This window comes from Mesitornis unicolor, unplaced genomic scaffold (assembly GCF_000695765.1).
Source record: "Mesitornis unicolor isolate BGI_N332 unplaced genomic scaffold, ASM69576v1 scaffold6683, whole genome shotgun sequence".
NCBI classification, from domain to species: domain Eukaryota; kingdom Metazoa; phylum Chordata; class Aves; order Mesitornithiformes; family Mesitornithidae; genus Mesitornis; species Mesitornis unicolor.
The window spans coordinates 5,744-25,684 of record NW_010172478.1 but is presented as its reverse complement, the minus strand read 5'-3'; the positions used below and the strand labels follow the sequence as shown (position 1 = coordinate 25,684).

The 19,941-nt window shown below is 40.8% G+C and overlaps 1 protein-coding gene across 1 annotated transcript in view; it reads left to right on the top strand.

Moving 5' to 3' along the window:
- Window positions 1–19,941, top strand: part of LOC104537490 (inorganic pyrophosphatase 2, mitochondrial-like) — a gene marked incomplete at both ends in the record, with an annotated part of 26,276 nt that overhangs the window by 1,744 nt on the left and 4,591 nt on the right. Inside the window, 5 exons of the mRNA XM_010180391.1 lie at window positions 14–58; window positions 8,536–8,589; window positions 11,490–11,609; window positions 12,969–13,055; window positions 14,771–14,897. Of these exons, the coding sequence (XP_010178693.1) occupies window positions 14–58; window positions 8,536–8,589; window positions 11,490–11,609; window positions 12,969–13,055; window positions 14,771–14,897 (433 nt within the window). The remainder of the gene's footprint in view (window positions 1–13; window positions 59–8,535; window positions 8,590–11,489; window positions 11,610–12,968; window positions 13,056–14,770; window positions 14,898–19,941) is intronic.

Here is a 19,941-nt window from a genome sequence, read left to right as displayed (position 1 = left end):
CTATTCCCTACAGGATAAAGAGATTCCTGCAAAGAGGTCGAAGACTACTGGAACTGAGGTACTGCTAAGGTGTTTCGTTCGTTTGTTTTTTTTAACTATTCCCTCTATTTCCTTTCCAACATCACTGCGCTATTCTGCAAAGTGTACTTGCTCTCACTGAGTATAGTTGACATATCTTCAAATGCAAGTCTTTTAGGAGGAGAAGGCTTAAAGGGATTTAATATTCTCCTCTTTGAACGGGCCAGAAATGTCAGCATTCTTTTATTCATCAAGATGTTTTCAAAGGGAAATACTTTTATGCCACTCTTTGTAAGGTTCATTATGACTATTGCAGCGTAGATATGTTATCTTTTTTGCTATTGCATTCAGAAACATTTGCAGTAAAACCTCTGTTAATGAAATATTCATTATGTTCTGACTGTGAGTAATCTTTGGTATATATACAAAACTTCAGAAATCCTAAGAATGTTAGCACAGAAAATAGTCTTAGTATCTGCTTTTTAGAACTGAGGGTATGTTGTTTTCTCTACTCATCTGCGAAGCCTAAAGAGAGAAAAATCACATCTGCTAATGGTTCAGCACTGAAATTAAGCCTAACAGAAGCCCAGAAGAAACATGGAAGGTCTGCTCAGGCTTTTTTGGTGAAACAAGATTTGTTTATGCAACTATCTTTTCCTAAATGTAGTTTTTTTGGTTTTGTTTGTTTTTTGCAGTGCTTTCCCTGGCGTAGGAGTATCTAAAACTTAGTAGAAGAAAGTGAAAGAAAAAAATGAAACAAACTATGCTTTAAGGCTATGTGTTGTCATGGTGTGTGTGGATGTGCATCCCGACCCTTATCTTCTATCTGGCCAGTCATATTGCAAAACTGTAACTAACCATCCGATGTGAAAGAACTATCCTAACTGCCTGGGTTCTCATAGTTTTGTAACTGGTGTGTGGTGCACTGATGGTTCTACTGTACAACAGTCCCCACGCAGTCCTACACTATGTATTTTCTCTCCTTTTGCCCTGTGGTTCATTCAAGCTGCAATACCTAGGTAACGCTTTTTAGATTTCTGTTGCCTGATGCCCATTTATGTACTATTTAGACATAGAATCATGCTTGAAAGACGAGTTGTTGAGGAGAAAGAGTACAGTAGCCAGTTGCCTTTCTCAAAAACCATTGTCTTGCAGCATGAATTTTTAATTAGTGCTCTTACTGGAAGTCAAGTATTCTGTTTTTTACCTGTGTATTAATACCATGACAATGCCTGTCAGCTGTGAAGGCACAAAGCCTGTTTCATGCAGTGTCTGAAACTGTTCAGAACTGCATTTGTCTGTGTAGCAGTAAGCATGATAGCTTTTTGAAAACCACATTTCTAGTACCCTTTTTCTGATCTCTGGATCAGCCTGTGGAGTGGAGGAGAAAACATGTCAGTGGGGCTGAGCAGGTCTTGCTTCCTGGGTCAGTGCAGACTTCAGAGCTGCTTCACATCTCTCCTGCTGTAAGAGCTCTGAACTGGGGTTTAATAAAGCTACAGAAAATGAGCAAAGGCAAATGTGTGTTCCAGTCTTTGTGGGCTTCCAATGCAAGTAAGCAAACAAACATGCTTGGTCTTTACTTAGATAGCGAAGTGTGAAAATGCAAATAATTTAGAAAACCCTTTTTCATCATCATCTTTAGGAGCTGGGGAGAAGAGAGAAAATAGAGCTTTGTGCTCAGGAAAGCAGTTTCTTCTTACACTGGGCTTTCCTCACCTTGACTTGGTGAGAAATGCATCCCTATGTGCTTGTATGTAAGGAAACCATAGCTATGATTCTATGATTCATCATGGGTTAAAGGGAAAATGAAGAATTTAGTGCCATGTACCGATTTTTGAAGACCTTTGAAGAACTGTACTCCTTGCTCTTTACGGATGCAAAGGCTACTATTGATACCTGGTGTTCAGTTGATCATTGCACTGAATTTGGCCAGAATTCAAAGGTGATAGTTCCTCTTGCCCTGGAAACACAGTGGAGCCTAAAACTTGTGCTTTTAGGGTGGCAATTGTTTGTTACTCTCGACAAGAGCAAACTCTTTTAAGAGTATGTTAAATTATGCTGAACTGGTGTGCATCAGATGACAGTTTAGCTATAGAAAATGTAGATAATTCTGCCTTAGTCTTCTCAATCTGTCTAATCTACTTTAAATTGTTCTTGGCATTCCTAATGCCAGAAAAGAAGGTCTCAAAATAGAGGAGTTTCATCTTTCAGCATTCATGAGATAGGGGTATGCACATCGTACAAGTCTCTATTAGCTGTTTTACAGTCTCGGCTTGTAAGGGGAGCGCTGTGGTGTTTCTCTATGAACTGTTCTCCATAGTGCAGCCATTTCTTGAAACATTTCAAACCTTCCCAGTCTCAGTTAAATTTAACTTTTCAGCCACTGTTGACAACTGATTTTTGCTTTCATGGGTGTTTTTTTGCGAGTTGAAGACTAGAGAGAAGTTATTTTGAGGGAGAAACTATGCTGAGAGAAATAATACTCAGCTTCAGTCTCAAAATTACTATCAGCTTGCAATGTGAACCTCTGCTTTGTCTTAAGCATTGCAAGCACTTGAAATTCAGTCCTGCCCAAGTAAATCTCTGTGAAAGGTATCAAAAGTTTCACATCTCTGTCTGGAAGAGTGGATGTTCCCACTGTGGTTACAGTCAAAACTGTCAAGGTCTGATTGTTGAGTATGGTCTTCCATGTCTAGCAGGAAGAAGGTTTGAAGAGGTCATAATTTTCTTTTCAAGACAAGTGTGACATGTTGCATCCCTGCTGTAGTGAAAGGGTTTTTAATCTTATTGTCATTGTATGTCTTTGGTAGAGTATTCACGTGTCATCTCATTCAGAGGACTCAGGTGTTCTTGAATACAAAGTTTTATATAAAATGTTGGACTTGGTAAGGAATCTGTCCAAGCTTGTAGAGATTATAGTCCTCTAACTTGCAGATACCCACAAGAAGGAAACAAGACAGCTTTTTTTTCGTTGTGTCCTGTGGGCTGCAGAGTGCTGGAATGCCCTTGTGGACTTCAGCTGAGTTGCTTCTGTCAGGAAAAAGCTTCTGATAAACTAGCTAGTAAGGTCATGTATTAGGGGTCATCAGAGTGGTCATACTGAATAGGTGATCTGATAGAGGGCCTTGTGCTTGGAACAGTGTTCCAAACTGGTGTCAGAGTTGCCTTACGATAAAGTCAGTATGTTTCATGGGAAAGGAAAAGCAAAAGCTGTCGTCATTTCCCATGCAGTACAGCTGCAAACTTTGTACTGACTTTGTATTCTGCCTCAACTACAGCCTCTGTAGCCCTTGGCCATGTTAGACGTTTTTTCAGTATATGTGCTCTGGACTGTAGCATGTTCATTATGTGTGTTCAAGGATTTGGGTGTTCCAAATTTTAGATTGTCAGTGCAGCTTTCATCCTGATACTTGAACTTGCCCAGCCTTTTTCTGTGGAGGTGTCTGATAGCTGCAAGCCTTGCTTTGTGTTCTTGTAGATTACCAAATACCGAGAATAAGAGTAATCTTCACTCAGTGGTCCAGTTAAAATCTACTGGAGCAGAGTTTACTGAGAAAGTTTTATCAGTGATTTGATCAAGCTTAACTTAAGATAAATGGCTCCTTAAACTTGAGAAAGTCAGTGTTTCATTTTCATTCATGTCATGGTTGTACATTGAGTAGTTTTGCAGGTGAATGTGTCCAGTAACTGGTTTGCTAGAAAATGCCCCTTTTGGGGTACTCATGGATAAAAACTTAGGTAGTGTTTGTGATTCCTTTTTCACTGTGAGGGAAGTACACTATGAAGAGGCTGCAGGCACTTTGTGTTTATGCTGGGCACTGCGTTCCTTTTTTGCTATGTGGCATGTTAATTTATATTGGAAAAGTCCCATTGACTTCTCATTTAGATACAGTATATTTGGTCTCCAGATGTTGCTGACATCTGGTTTGTTGTTTTTATTGGCAAATAACTTGTAGCAAGCGTTGCATTAGGAATGCTTATAATTTGGGTAGTCATTTTATAAGCAAGCCCCTCTCCATTTATTTCTAGGTGTATTTCATGACAGTCCTTATTTTCCTTGTCTTTTTTTCCTTTGTGGTTTTTTTTCCTTTTTTTTTCTTTTAAACATCATCTTTTGTTCACACTGCTGCTGGACTGCAGCTCCTCTTTTTCATTCTCGTTAGTCCTCAGGTGCCTGCTGCCACATTCAGTTGATAGTTCATGAGAATCTCTGCAAGATTGCAAATGAGCAGACAGAAAAGAAATGGAAATGATAGCTGCTTTTTCATCTTTCTGTCTTGTGAGCTCAGAGCCTCTCAGTGAGGAAGGGTCAGCAGCCCCGAAATGCTTCCTCTAATGCTTTCAGATTTTTTTAAAGCACTCTACTGTAAGAATGACTAAAGTAATTGTAAGCTTTAGCATATCTCTTTTCCCCGTCATGCAAGGGTGATGGTGAGTGCCAATCAGGCCTTAAAAAGTGGTGATGTTTGTCATTTTATGAAATTAGACTGAGTTTCTGTTCCTCTCTGAACTCTCTTGTCACTTTCCTTGCTTTGCATAGGTTGCTCCACTTCTGCGTCTAATTAGCTGAACCTTCAGAGCTGAGCATTAAGTGTTGCAACCCTTGGGCAAAATCATTACTATTCAAAACTCACTCCACAAATGCACCAGCTAAGGAACTTGGGAAGACTGGGAAAGGAAATAGTTGAACAAGAAAGGGAAAGTTAGGTAAGGAAGAATTGTTTCTGAGAAGGGTGTATGGGAGTCCATAAGGGCAGGTTGTAAAATAGTGTCAGGAATGTGGTGGTTTGGTTTTTTTTTTCCCTCTTCCTGTGATATTTGGGTCTGTAATAATAAAGCTTGATCAGTCCCTGAGTTATCTTCTATAAGAATCTGTACAGCCAGAGTTAGCAGTTATTTTTGGCCATTGGTCTTAGTGGAGAGAATGCTGACTTGCAGTTTACCCGACTACAGCAGTCTGTATTTTCCTTGCTTTTCTCAACGCTTGCCGCATGAATATGTTGAAATATATTTGTATATTTTTTATCTTTTTGTAGTTATTTAAAAAAAAACAAAAACTGTTCCTATTCTTTGTGCAATAGAGAGACATTTTTGCTTGTCTCGGCAAAAACAATATGATACGTTAAAAATTATGTTCAGCTGAAATGGAACACAGTAAGTTGCCAAGCAGTGTTAAAGAAAACACCCTGATAAAGCAAGCACTTATTTACATCCTACGTGAGTTCCCATGTAATGTACTTGGCACGTAGTTCTTTGGAATAAAGGATATCATTTATACGTACTGTTTGTTCCTTCTGATGTCACTTTCTGCTGATTTTCATATTCGGTTTTAGGAATTAGGAAATGCAATTTTGACTTCTCTGTGTTGAGCAACCAGTAGTATTCGCCCGTCCGTCCCCCCCCTCCAAATCACCTCTTCAAGGTATAATAGAGCATAAGTACAAATGTCTGTCTAGTGTTCACATTAACCCCAAGTCAAACAAGCTACGTAATGCCCTGGGTTGAAAGTCCCTCTGGGCTCTGTCAGTTCGCTTCCTCTCACAGATGGGTTCTGTCCCTTTTTCAGAATCCAGGAAACTGTTTCCTCGTCTTTCCTTGCATGCTCCAGCAGACTGTCCTGAAGAAACACTCAGCCAGCAGAGCTGGCAGGAGACTGCCCTGCAGGAACTGCTCCATCTGGCCTGCTGTGGTCTGCTGTTGTGGAGTGGCAGAGAGGGTTTCAGTCTGGACTGCAGCATGCAGTGATTTCATAGGCAGCCCAGTTGACTGCTGTCACACTAAGGCAGTTCAGTGGTAAAATTTGCAAAGCAATAGTTTTCATTTCATGAGAGAAGTTTTCTTTTTCTGTCATTGGAAGGTGTGTCAAATGGGCTGCTGAAACAGTCTCACCATTGCTTGAGGTAGAAGTGCTCACTTGGGGGTGTGGTGAGGTGGAATTTTTTGTTTTACTGATTTAAAATAAAGATAAAAATGTCAAATTACCAGCTGCATTCCACCATCCAAAACTAACCACTGAATGGCATATGCAGATGGTAATCTGGGAACAGGTGGTGTCTGACACTTGCATTTCTGTTTGGAGCTGAGGCAGGGATGGTTTTGCAGCAAGGGCTGGGGAAGAGCATGCAAGTGGTCAAAAGGAATAGGTTCTTTATCTGGGAAGACAAGAGTGATGGAAGAATTCCTGGGTCTATTTAGGCAAGGAGGGAAACAAGATAGGAAAAAGAAGGAAAAAAACCCCTAAAAAGCCAGGAGTATACTTCTCTCTTTGTATCTGTCAAACTATCTAATATGTGCTCTCCTTTCCACACCAGTGAATCCTGTCTCACCGCTGTGCACATTTGTGATTGCCCTATAAATAAAACTTTTTATTTTTGACTGTAAGCACTGCATGAAGTTATTAATCTCTTGTAAATGTCTGTGACAGCTTAGCATTAGAGAGAATACTTTCGGGGATTTTTTTGCATACAAATTAATCTGTCAGGCTGTCACATTTAAGAATCTTGACAATTCACATTTGACTGATACCACAAATTATAAAGACCTGGTCTTAGACTTGAGTGCAGTCCAAGTAGTTTTTTGTTTTTGAAAGCAGCACTGCAGTCATTTCAGTCCAGTTGTTGTCCAGCCCTGAGAGCTGTTTTGGTGAGGACCTGGAATGACTCTTGGCCAATTAACGCTCAAAACCAAGATTTACAGGTTACTGAAGCCAGTGTATTAAACACGGTCAGGAACGCATGCAGAGACATGTATACAACAGAAAATACAGCGTTGTGGTGGAGGGGAAGACATCGTGTATAATTCCAGGAGTAGTTTGTAAGTTTTCTGCCAGTAGCTACCAGTAAAGACAATTCTTTGACCTGCTTGGCAGTTCCCTCCGACTTTCTTGTCAGCACTGGCTTTCATGCTGTGCATTTCTTTTTTTCCAAGTGCTTCCCAGATGGATGTGCAGACTTTATTTGGCTCTCTTCCAACCCTTCCCTTACCTGCTGCTGCATGCATATTGTTTTCTTCTGTCTGCTTCCTTAGTGTTGAAATCTTTGAGCTCTCTTTCTGATTACTTCTCTGTTTCAGCCATTCTTATATACATAAGGTGTACTTTATGAACCTGACCTGAAGCACCTTTCTCTTCCCCTCTCCTCCTTGTTTTATTTTTGCTATGACCAGATTGAGAAAAATTATTCCATCTGACAAGCCACTGATTGCAGTATGGGCACAGTACTTACGGTTGGCAAAATTAATTTAAGTTTGCTGGGACTTTGCTGTCTGGATTGTGCATAGCTTGTGATCTCATGGGAGAAGTGCTGAGTGACAGTTGGGATTTTCCTTTGCTTTCTTGCTTTCCACATTCCAGGTTTGTCTGGGAGGAGTTGATCACAGAACCATTGGAATTACTTGGAATTACTTTAATCAGACTGTGGCATTGACCCTAGAAATGTTTTTTGTTTGTTGCAGCTGCAGGATACAAGCAGCAAAAATACAAATACTGGAGCCTTAACTGCAGTGTAGTTAAAAAGTCAGTACAAGTCTTCAGTTTGTCTTCATACCTTTTTTTTTCCTACAAATTTCTGCAAAAACTTACTTTGTGCTTTCTGAACTGTTGTGGTTTTTAATACCAGTGCAAGTTTTATTTGAAGAAGTGTCCCAGGCAATGTGATATTTTGGAGTTATTTTAGTAACCTAGGAGAAAATAGATTGTAGGCATTGCTGGGTAGTTTGGTCTAGTCATCCATTTCAGTTTATACTCTACTCCTTGATAGTGCTTAACTCTGACAGCTTTAGAAGAAGAAACCTTATAGCAAATGTCACTTTAACCTTCTCAGTAAGAAGAGTGTAGATTACTTTTCTTTCAAAAACATAAAAGTTTACATGCTTTAGGTTTATTCCTACCATACTCCCTTTCTTATAAAAACTTTCACTTTGTTTTTATTAGGAAGAAGGCTAACGTAAACATGAGGTATCTGTGTCCTTCCTCTGCTATTGCTTTTGGATTCATTTTGCCTTACTTCAACCAGATTTGACTGAGATTCAGAAATGTCAGTGGTTGTTGCATTTGCATGGATTATTTTTTTTTTATTAATGAAGCAAAAGAGGAGGGTCTGAAGAAACAAATCTTCAGGGGAAAAAGCGAAAACGTCCTTTCTAGTGCTTGAGGGAAGCTAACTCTGTCCTTTGGAAATGTCCAGTCCTCTTTGACTAGTAGGCTGAACCAGTGCCTTGTGATAAACCATTCTGGGGACTTTCTGAACATTTTTTGAAGACTAATACTAATATGGCAATAAGAAACATCATGTGGATTTCCACTACTTGTAGTTTTTCATGTTGTCAATAGGGTGAGATGGGGAGAGGAGATGAACTCCTCATGGTGTGGAACTAGATTAATTTTATTTAACATAAAAGCAGCTGTAAGAGGGATGTGATGTATATTGCTGCTGAAGACACAGGAGAAAATTTACTGTAAAATACTAATTGCTAAGTGGATTTTATTTTCAGTTCTATCATTGCTTTTTGTTTTAGGTCCTGTTTAATATGATTGTAGAAGTGCCTCGTTGGACAAATGCAAAAATGGAGGTAATTAGAAAAAATACCTTGATTATATAGGTATATGAAAATTATGACAATGCAGTGGCTTCCAGTAGTCAGTTTAAACAGTGTGGATTGCTCTTTACACATAAAATTTTCTCTCTTAAAATAATAATTTGAAGTTGTGCATACAGACACTTGCCTTGCGATTAGAAAGTGTTGAGATTCTAGTTTTGTATCCCTTTCACAGGTGAGCACTTATCCTTTCTAAAAAGCATTTGTACTAACAGACAAAGAAGGTCTGTTTGGAGATGTGAAGGTTGGGAGCAGCCTTGGCTGCAGTGACCATGAGATGGCAGAGTTCAGTATCCTGTGTGGAAGAAGCACAGCAACAAGTAGGATTGCAGCCCTGGACTTCAGGAGAGCTAAATTTGGCCTCTTGAGATACGTGCTTGAAGGAATCCCATAGATGAGGGCTCTGGAAGGTAGGGGGGATCCAAGAGACCTGGTTAGTATTCAAGCACCACCTCAATCCTCAAGATCGGTACATCCCTGTGAGTAAGAAATCAAGCAAAGGAGGCAGGAGACCTCCTTTTAAATCTTTGGATAAGCATGGAGCTTCTAGAAAAACTGAAATGGAAGAAGGAAGTTCACAGAATGTGGAATATACAGGAATATAGGAATGGTGTCAGAGGATACAGGGATGCAACGAAGGAAGGCTAAGGCCCACTTGGAATTAAGTCTGGCAAAGGACATCAAGGGCAACAGGAAGGGCTGCTTCAAGTATAAGTAGTATAATAAATATAATAGCAAAAGGAAAACTAGGGAAAATGTGGGCCCATTGCTGAATGAGGTGGGTGCCCTGGTGATGGAGGATACAGAGAAGGTGGGGTGACTGCCTTCTTTGCTTCAATCTGTACTGCTGAGGCTGGTCCTCGAGAATCTCAGATCCTGGAGGCAAGAGAGAAAGTCTGGAGTAAGGAGGACTTTCCCTTGGTCAAGGAGGTTTGGGTTGGAGATTATTTAGGTAAGCTCATAACCCACACATCCATGGGAACCGATCGGATGCACCCATGAGTGCTGAGGGAGCTGGCAGATGCTGTTGCTAAGCCACTTTTCATCATTTGAAAAGTCATGGAGAACAGGAGAGGTGCCTGAGAACTGGGGGAAAGCCGGTGTCACCCCAGTCTTCAAAAAAGACAAGGAGGAGGACCTGGGAAACTACAGGCCTGTCAGCCTCACCTCCATCCCTAGAAAGGTGATGGAACTGCTCATTCTGGGTGTCCTTTCTAAGCACATGGAGGAAAAGGATCTTATCAGGAGCAGTCAACATGGATTCACCAAGGGGGAATCATGCTTGACCAATCTGATAACCTTTTACGATGGTGTGTCTTCCTTGACTTTAGCAAGGCTTTTGATACTGTCTCTCAGAACATCCTCACAGATAAGCTTAGGAAGTGTGGGGTAGATGTGTGGATAGTGAGGTAGATTGAGAACTGTCGGATTGGCAGAGCTCAGAGAGTTGTGATCAGTGGTGCAGAGTCTAGCTGGAGGCCTGTGGCTAGCAGTGGGGTCAGGACTGGGTCCAGTCTTGTTCGGTATAGTCATCAGTGACCTGGAGGAAGGAACAGAGTGGACCCTCAGCAAGTTTGTGGATGGTACAAAACTGGAAGGAGTGGCTGATACACCAAAAGGCTGTGTAAGACTGAGACAGGCTGGAGAGCTGGGCAGAGAGGAACCTAGCGAAGTTCGACAAAGGCAAGTGTAAGGTCCTGCACCTAGGGAGGTGCACCAGTATAGGGTAGGGGGTGACCTGCTGGAAATCTCTTTTGTGGAGAAGGACCTGGGAGTCTTGGTGGATGATGAGCCTGCAATGTGCCCTCATGGTCAAGAAGACCAGTGGTATCCTGGGGTGCATTAAGAAGAGCGTGTTTTTCAGCAGGTCAAGGGAGGTTGTCCTCCCCTTCTACTCTGCCCTAGTGAGACTACATCTGGAGTACTGTCTCGAGCTCTGGGCTCCCTGGTTCAGAAAGATGTGGAAATACTGGAGAGATTCTAGCAGAGGGTTACGAAGCTGATGAGGGGACTGGAGCATCTCTCTTATGAGCAAAGGCTGAGAGACCTGGATCTGTTTAGCCTGGAGAAGAGGAGACTGAGAGGTGGTCTTATTAATGCCTCTAAATATCTACATTGGTGTCAAGGGGATGAGGCTGGACTCTTCTCAGTGGTGCCCTGCAACAGGACAAGGGGCAGCGGGCTTAAACTGGAACACAGAAGGTTTCATCTGAACATGAGGAAAAACCTCTTTACTGTGGGGGTGACAGAGCACTAGACCAGGCTGCGCAGAGAGGCTGTGGAGTCTCCTTTTCTGGAGACATTCAAAAATCTGCCTGGACATGTTCCTGTGTGACCTGCTGTAGGTGAACCTGCTTTGGTGGGGGAGTTGAACTAATTCATCTCCAGAGGTCCCTCCCGATCCCTACCATTCTGTGATTTGTATGCTGAGGTGGTGGAGAGAAGGGATGTATGCAACAGGAGAGCAGTGAACAGAGGGTGAGGAGAAGATGGAATGTTTCCCCTGTTGCTGTCAAAGCCCCTGTTGTCAGAACTCGTGCCACCAATTGCATGTCTGTTGAACTTGTGTCATAAAGTGCAAGAGCTTCTAACGTAAGTTTCTTTCAGGACTTGTTAGACCGTGACAGTCTCCTTATAAATTTATGACTTTCTCTTCTAGATTCATTTTTTCCTTGCATACTTCACAACATTATTTAAAACCTTAATAAGCTGCTTTTTGAACGTGACCCTTGAGAATTAGAGTGAGGCCATCATACTTTCAATACTACTCAAACCACAAGCACGTGCTCCCAGATGGATCTTTCTAACTGGTTGGGTACAGAATGAATTGCTTTTCATTTTACCATTCATTCGTTCTCTTTCTCTCCCTGTAGATTGCCACTGAGGAGCCGTTGAATCCCATTAAACAAGATATAAAGAAAGGCAAGCTTCGATATGTGGCAAATATCTTCCCTCACAAGGGTTATATATGGAATTATGGTGCCCTCCCACAGGTAACATTTTTGTTATAATGGTGAAAATTTTCTGTCTTCTGTGTAAATTGCCTTGTAAATCTTGGGTACTGCCTGAATGCAAATCAGTTGCAAGAGGGATGTGTCTCTCTGATACATTTGTAAATTAGATTTTTTTTTTTATGTTGAGCTTTATTGTGACTGTAAATTTTGATCAGAATTTGGATGTGGGTGTAAATATGTGCTGTATTTCAGTAAGGAATTAAATGATCAAGAAGTCTCGAATCTTTGCGTGTCTCTACTGTAGTGACAGAACTCAACTGTCATGGTCTGCCATCTGAGAATACTTTGTCAAGTAACCCTCTTCTACTTAAACAAGACATTTAAAAAAAAAAACTAATTTAAGATTTGCATGTACTGCAGCATAAATTTTAATTGAGATTTCTTAATATCTTTAAGAAGAGGAACACAAGGGCTGTTCTTTTTTAGATTAAACCTCAGCTGCCTTAGTTAACTTTTCTCTGAACTGTGAGACTTTTACTTACTATGACACATTCAGAATTTTGAGCCTTGAAAAAGCCCAACTAATGGCTGAAATTTTGACTGTAATGAAAAGTTTTAAACTTTTTTTCTTTTCTGTGAATAACACGTTGAACTTAAATCAGTACTGAAGAATATGATGCAGCTAGAAAAGCGGAATTTATTTTTTTCTACATTTAAATGCATAAGCAATGAAAGTTTACTCCTGAAAATATGCTTATGTATTCGATCCCTGAAGAGGAGATACCAGGAAGGTGCTGGAGTATAGCAATGAATTTCAAGGAATTTGGACTTGCCTCCTGAAGAAGTTTCTTTGGTCTTAAGCTATGAGTTGCCCTTGGAAATGTGCACATCTCAAAATACTCAGAAATACTTCATACCTAAATATATACACTTTAAAAAGCTGAGTGCTGACAAATCCATATCTAGGAGCTTGGTTAGCTCAAAGCCTAGATGTTTTTGAAAGCAACTTACGTTAGTGCCGTGGTATTTAAATAGTATAAGAAGAATGTAATTGCAGGATGTCCTAGCGTAATCCCACAACCACCAGTAACCAGAAAAATACATATTCGGGGTCCTCTGATGCCTTAATAACTGCAGATTGATAAGGTGTGTCAGAGTGATGGGTGCAGTTAGTATTTTTGTTACTGTGTCCTCAGTATTCTTACTTGTCCTGAGCATGAGGATGAGTTACTCAATGTCAGTCCATTGGCTGTTTGTTCGTTCTTTTTTCATTGAGCAAGCCTGTTCTCAGAAAGCTGATGTTTTTATTGGTGTTTTTATTAATCTTAGTACTTTAGTAGTTAGACAAGTTGTAATTGCAGATCAGCTGGTAACTCATAATTCTCTTTCCTTTGTCAGACCTGGGAAGATCCAAACCATACAGATAATGACACAGGATGTTGTGGAGATAATGATCCTATTGATGTTTGTGAAATAGGTTCAAAGGTTTGTGTTTATCAGGATTAATTTATTAAAGTTAATTTAGTAATTTGGTAAAAACGTTTGGAAGAGAATGGTAGTTGGAAACAAGAAAAGATGATAATAGTCTCAGGAGATGACAAAAGTTCTGGGCCCCTCAGTTCAAGAAGGACAGGGAACTGCTGGAGAGAGTCCAGCGTAGGGCTACAAAGATGATCAAGGGAGTGGAGCATCTCCCTTATGAGGAGCGGCTGAGGGAGCTGGGTCTCTTTAGTTTGCAGAAGAGGAGACTGAGGGGAGACCTCATTCATGTTTATAAATATTTAAAGGGTGAGTGTCACGAGGATGGAACCAGGCTCTTCTCGGTGACAAACAGTGATAGGACAAGGGGTAATGGGCACAAGCTGGAACACAGGAGGTTCCACTTAAATTTGAGAAGAAACTTCTTCTCAGTGAGGGTGACAGAGCACTGGACCAGGCTGCCCAGAGAGGTTGTGGAGTCTCCTTCTCTGGAGACATTCAAAACCCGCCTGGACGCCTTCCTGTGCAACCTCATCTAGGTGTTCCTGCTCCGGCAGGGGGATTGGACTGGATGATCTTTTGAGGTCCCTTCCAATCCCTAACGTTCTGTGATTCTGTGAAGTGGTGGATTTTTAAAAAGGTGAAAAAAACCCAAGATTAGATAAAGTCTGTGTAGTGGATAAAAGAGAAAATAAGAGAATACCACCCTGAAGTTCTGTGTACAGTGAGTTTTGGGTGAAAGAGGAGGAGGGGTAAGCTTTTTGGGGAAGGAAAAGATTTCGTTCTCTTTGCCTCGTTAGTGCTACTGGAGCTAGAAATAGGTTTCTGAAATATAAGGAAGTATGGCAGCGTCATGCATATAGAATGACAAGATTAGACCCACAAAGGAGGTAGGTTTGATTTTTTTCTCATGGGAGCAAACAGAATTAGATGCTCCTTCTCTAGAGGAGAAGACAGAAACCTGTTGCAAGTGTTGCAGAGTTATGAGATACAGAGTGTGTGGATGAAGAAGAGGTGCAGCAAACTCTTATCAGTAGGTATAGGGGAGAAGGTCACTGAAAGAAAATTTTGGAGACAGCAGAGAATGGAGCAATCCTCCATGGTATCAAAGACAGGGTTATGAAAGGGATGAGTTTGGAAGAGGTATCTCTTGGGACATTTCAGGTAAGCGGAAATTTAATTGGTGACCTAAGTGAAGCTGGCTTTATTTGAGGAAGAGACCCTAAAGCTGAATTTCAAGGGATCCAGAAAGAGTTACAAAGGGAATATTAGCTGGTAGGGAGGTTCCCAAGGAAATTCAAGAGAGTTGTGCTTATATTTCTGGGAAAGGGCTGTGTTTGTGTATGTTGGGGTGTAGAGGAAGGAACAGCAAGAGATAGATTAAGAGCAAGAGCTGAGAAAGTAGAGAGTCACAAGGAAGGAAGGAGTTAAACAATGAATATGAGATACTTTTATCAGTTTGGGGTGAAGGTCAAGAAGGTGTGGGGGAAGTAGGGTGGGAGAGAAGGAAGAAGTTTGTAGCTTGTGTTGTCTACTTAAATGCTGGCTGGAGAATTGAGGGTTGAAGAATAGCAATGATAGATGTGCACTGTGTTTACAGATCTATCTTGCAGTTCTGTTAGCTGTTGGTCAAAAATGCAGTAAAACTACTTTTGTCTGTAAGGTAAAAGAGAAGTTTTATGCAGTGTTTTCCGAGTCTTTGAGATTATGTTCTGTTTCAGATTCGTTCTTCTGGCGAGATCATTCAGGTGAAGGTCTTGGGTGCTTTAGCTTTTGTTGATGAAGGAGAGACAGATTGGAAGATAATTGCTATCAGTGTGGATGACCCGGAAGCTCAGAAAATCCATGGCAAGTATTTTTATCTTTCTTAATGCAAGTAATGTCTGCAACTTGCACAGTAAAATAGTACCTGAGTTTAGGCCATCCAGGACAAGAAGAGGCAGACAGACAAGACTTTTCTTTTTTTGTTCTTGCTTTTAGAAAGTGTCACTTGGATTTTCCAGAGGACCTGTCATGTAGAAAGTCTTTTGACTTCTGGAACACAACTGCCTTGGAAAGTGACCTCTTAAAATTACAGGCTTATCTACCGTGTAATAGTGCATATTTACCCACTCAGATTATGTAGCATGCTGCTATTTTCCTTGTTGAAAGTGTTTGTTCCTTTTGTATTTGCAGGCATTGTGTTGCATGCTGAAAAGCACTGTATGTTTCCAATGTTTTGTCACTTGTAACTGGGTTACTTCCAGGTTTTGTTGCCCTGGTTTCACCTTTTGCTTTGAAAATTTGCAAAGTAAACTACTAATGCAGCTCACTCTAATATCGGCCTTGATGATGACTAGCTGTGCAGGGGGCAGTGTACTGCCCAGACTTGTCCTCCTTGGGACCGTGCTTCTGGTATCCAAATGGAATTCAAGTACTAAATTGTCCATGTGAGTAACACAGGAGGTGTAATTCTGCTTCCAGACTGTTCATTAAGAACATGATGCAGATGTGTTAAAACTGCAGGGAATTAGAGTTTTACAGCACAGGTAAAGTGCAGCTTTTCTCTAGATAAGTGGAGGTTCACTTCCTCAAATGCAGTGTCATCAGGAATCGTGAAGTAATTACTGGGAATTAAGTGAGGAGGTTTGTCTAAAAGTTAGTGATTGTTATGAGACCAAAAACCATGTATACCAACAGGTATGTATGGTCAGAGCCTGCTCTTTTTTGGTAGGGAGCATCAAGGCACAGAGTGGCCTTTCTGTAGGAATATGGCTATCCAGTAGCTTTTTAAGGAATTCTTTTTCTCGGCCATTAAGGCTGTTTCCTGGTTTCTGAATGTAAAGTAAGTGGATTGGCCCTTCATTCTCAGTTTTCTTGCAGGTTGCTTTCACATGGAGAATACTTGGCTTGTGGGGAAAGGAGAAGAGAAAATGAGGAAAAGGAAACTCTTGGGTTGATGCTGATGAAAGTAATGGGCAGATGAATTACTACATAGTGTTTATGAATCTTTAACTACTCTGACAGTTAGACATTAAGAAGTTCAGCTTAAGGAAATAGTAAGTAATAGTTTGCTGTTAATGTTAGCATTAATTTAAACCTCTCTGTAATGTGCAGTGAAATACGATGTGTCAGTAGTTAAAAGACAAGTAATTAGCACTTTGTTTTTATACACTGTTTCACTGTTTAACTCTTACCTTTATTCCACCCCCCCTTTAATTCCTGGGAGAGTTTAATCAGAAAAGTGGGTGTGAGAGTTTAAAAGGAGTCCGCTAAAGAGGGGCAAAACTGGGACAGTTTATGCCGCTGGGTTAGTAGCTCTATTTGAAAGCCCTCTGTTTTGGGGTTTTGGGTTTTTGGTGGTTTTTTTTCAGGTAATGGCTGATCTGTGTCAGCTGTGTTACAGCTTTAGTTTATCTGAGAGGGGAGTAAGAGTTACAGTCTTGTTTTTCTTTTTTTTGGTGGTTTTTTAAAGAAAAAAATGGGCAAACCATTCTGTAGTTGATTCCTGTGTGCATCCTTTCTTATTGGAGAATAGATGCAAAACTTGGAGAACTGTCCCAAGGTTCAGAGAAGTGCAGAAACATTTGTCCAGTTTAATGTGATTTCCCGTTGGGATTGGAGTTGCAGTCCAGGATTTACAAAAGGAAGGAAAAAAAAAAGCAGCCCCATCTGCTTTCACAAAACATGACGAGCTTGCAGTGTTTAACAGCAATCCTTCTTCAGTCTGAAAACAAACAAATCTGTTGGAGTAGGCAGTACAATATGTCCTTTTATACTTGTTTCCCCCCTTCCCAAAGATGTTAATTATTTTGGCATAAAGGGATAGCAGCTTCAGATAGAACTGTTACCTCCACCAATAATTGATGTGCTGCTGTGTTATGGTGATGTGAAAGATGAGGCTTAAGAGTTGCTTTCTAAGTCTGTCCAGTAATTTTTGTATCATTTGCTAAACATTTTGAATTGGACTGAGAATCATCACATTTGCTTTCAGCTCAGTATGTGCACAGCCCCCAGTGAACATTTGGAAAAGATAATTCCGAGACACCAGAGTGGTGATTACTTGCAAACCCCATCCTGAGCCTGCGCAGTGTGTTAACTCCTCTTGCTGCTTTAAGCACACCCCAGGTACTCGGTATATTCTCCTTCTGGGATTGTGATCGTTCTCATAAGTGCAATTGATTTTTTTCTGAGACTTCACAGAACTTAAAACTGAGCAGTCCCAACTTCTGAGCTGTTCTCATTGTTTATTCATAGCACTCCACTGTACTGTGTCCTGCAGGCATTTATTGATAAATACTGGTTTAAATTGGAAACCCTGCCTAGAACTCTCTCCTTCACACAGAGCAATGAGAAACTCTACTTTATAGTGACAATACCCAGGGATGATAAGCGATGTTTAGTACCTGTTCAAGTGGGAAGTGTGTCATCAGTGGGAATAGCGGGGACTTAGTGTCTTTTTGGACTGACTTTTGTAGGTAATCTGTTTGAAATTATAGCCCTTAATACTGATGGGCATGGGGACAATCTCACTCTAAGTACAAGCTGTATGTCAGATGCAGTTATCTGAATGAGAGTGTTTCTTTTAGACTAAAACTGGACATCTTCATCTATTTCAATTAGATGTGTCTTTGTGACTACCTGAAAATGACTGTGTTGTCTCTGCTCAGGCAGTTGCTAGGCAGATGGCCGTTAGCGGACCAGCAAAGCAACTTCAGACCAAGCAAGTCTGGGAAGGGTCCTAAAAGCTCCCTCCACACTGAAACACTAAATCTCAGTGGTGTAATAGGCCTGGCTGCTTTGTTGCTGTTGCTTACTGCTTCTCTGGGATTTGTTTTGGGGTTGTTTGTTTTTTTTTCTGTAAAATACTAGCCAGGAAATTCTTGTTGTACTAGCAGCAAATTCTTGAAGTGGAAAGGCTGTTTGTCTGCTTATGTCATGATTTGAATTGAATTTAATACACTAGAATTGACATACATACCTGATGTGCTTTACAAGTTTGGGCTCAGAAAAGATGAGCAATTATTTTCAAGCTGTAATTTGATCTAAATATATGTGGCATCTTTGTGTTAGACAAGAGACTTTGAAAATCACTGGCAGGTGAAGCTGGAAGTCTGTTTGAAGCAGCTTATGAGAAGTCTTGCTCTCAAAAGGTCATTTTACCTTCCCTCAGCAAATAGGACAAAACACTTGTGCTGGATGGCATTTTGAAGGTAATTCACCATCCTGGAATCATAGCAGCCATCGTTTGCTGTTGCTCACTGGAAAGATGCCTGGCTATATTCAGCAGCAGTTGGTGATGTCTACTGACTTCGTTGCACTGCAGTTTGGTGCTGGTATAGTTAACTGTGCTGTGTTGCGATGCTTCTTTTCCAATGTGCAACTCAAGGTTGGCTTTTACAGCTAAGTGATCAAACCCTAAATGGTAAAAACAAAGCATATTGCATACTTTGTACCACATATTGTTATAGACCCTTACATGTGAGTGTATTTATATGCAGAGCAGCAGCAGAGGCCCTGAAAACCTTTTGTTGTGGATTTGTGTAAGCATTCAATATAAAGAAATTAATTATCTGTACTGAGGCTCCCCTCCTACTCCCTCACACCATGCTGCACAAAATACACCAAATGCCTTTATATGGAATGTAGCTGCTGCTTCCTGTAAATGTTTATAAGATGTTATTAAAAACATATGTCCTCTCTTCCCACAGACCTTGTTTAGAAAGCTTGCTGCAAGCATGTTGTTTTAGCTTTGCTTGCAAGAAGCAGCATCTGTTGTACTAAAAATGGTAGTTTTGTACAAATGCTTTTGTTGCGCTCTTTTGTAAAGCCAGATAGAATTGGGATCTGCGTTTGCATTGGCTCACTCCCTTGACAGAGAGCTAGCAGCAGTTGTTTGTACCAGCCTCTAGAGATTTTCCTTATTGAGTCTAAACTGCAACCCCTAATGTGATTAGATATCTCTTTTTAACCCTTGGTGCTTAACTTTGGTGCCCCGGAAAATGGGACTTGTGGTTGTATGTAGGCACTTATAAAGAAATTACTGCCTAGAGCCCCATGGGTATGTGCTGATAATGTCCCTGCAGGAGCCTGACCTTTCTGCTCTGTCACTCTGAGCAGGGCTCACTTGCAGAGATGAAACCACATTAGGCCAGATATATGCTTGCTACTCCTGTACTTGCTCAGCCCCTTTTGACTTCAGTGGGAGTACATAGCTCTAAGGGAAAGTAAGCAGTTAAGGTCAGAAAGACGTTTCTAACGGTGGCTGCTGCGGAAAAGACATCTAACTATTTTTTTTTTAATCGAGATATGCAGCTAGCTTCTATAGATACTAGTGCAGTAAATCACTGTACTGCTTATCGTGATCTTTTCTTTTACCTCTCTTTGCGTATTCTCCTGTTTTCTGAGTATATTTTTCTTCTCCTCCCCCTGATATCCCAAAGATGCTGTTTGGATTTCAAAGTAGAGGACACGCTGTCTTTCAGGCTTTTCTGTGGTGCCTTTTAATGAACTGAAGAGGTAGCTGTTGACTGATGGCAAGAGCTGCTGTTTTCCTTTCATGCTGTGTGCTGACTCCACAGCAACAGGATTAATTTTTTGTTGTTATTGCATTGTTGCACTTTTTCCTGCTGCATGCCACCAACTCCTGTTATAATACAGATGTTTGGGTTGTTTTTTTTTTTCTTCAACCATTTAAGCTTCAGCTGGTGCTCAGTAGCTGTCCTTCATAATAAAAAATAGTAAAATGAAGCATGGGGATGAAGGAGAATAACTTGCAAGGAAGCAAGGAAATAAAAGCAACCACTGTCCCCCTTTTTAAGTCCTCAAAACCAGAATATACAGCAGGCAGTGCTTTAGGGGCCATATAATGCTGTAGCCTGATTCTCTGTAGCCATTTTACCTAGGCAAGGTA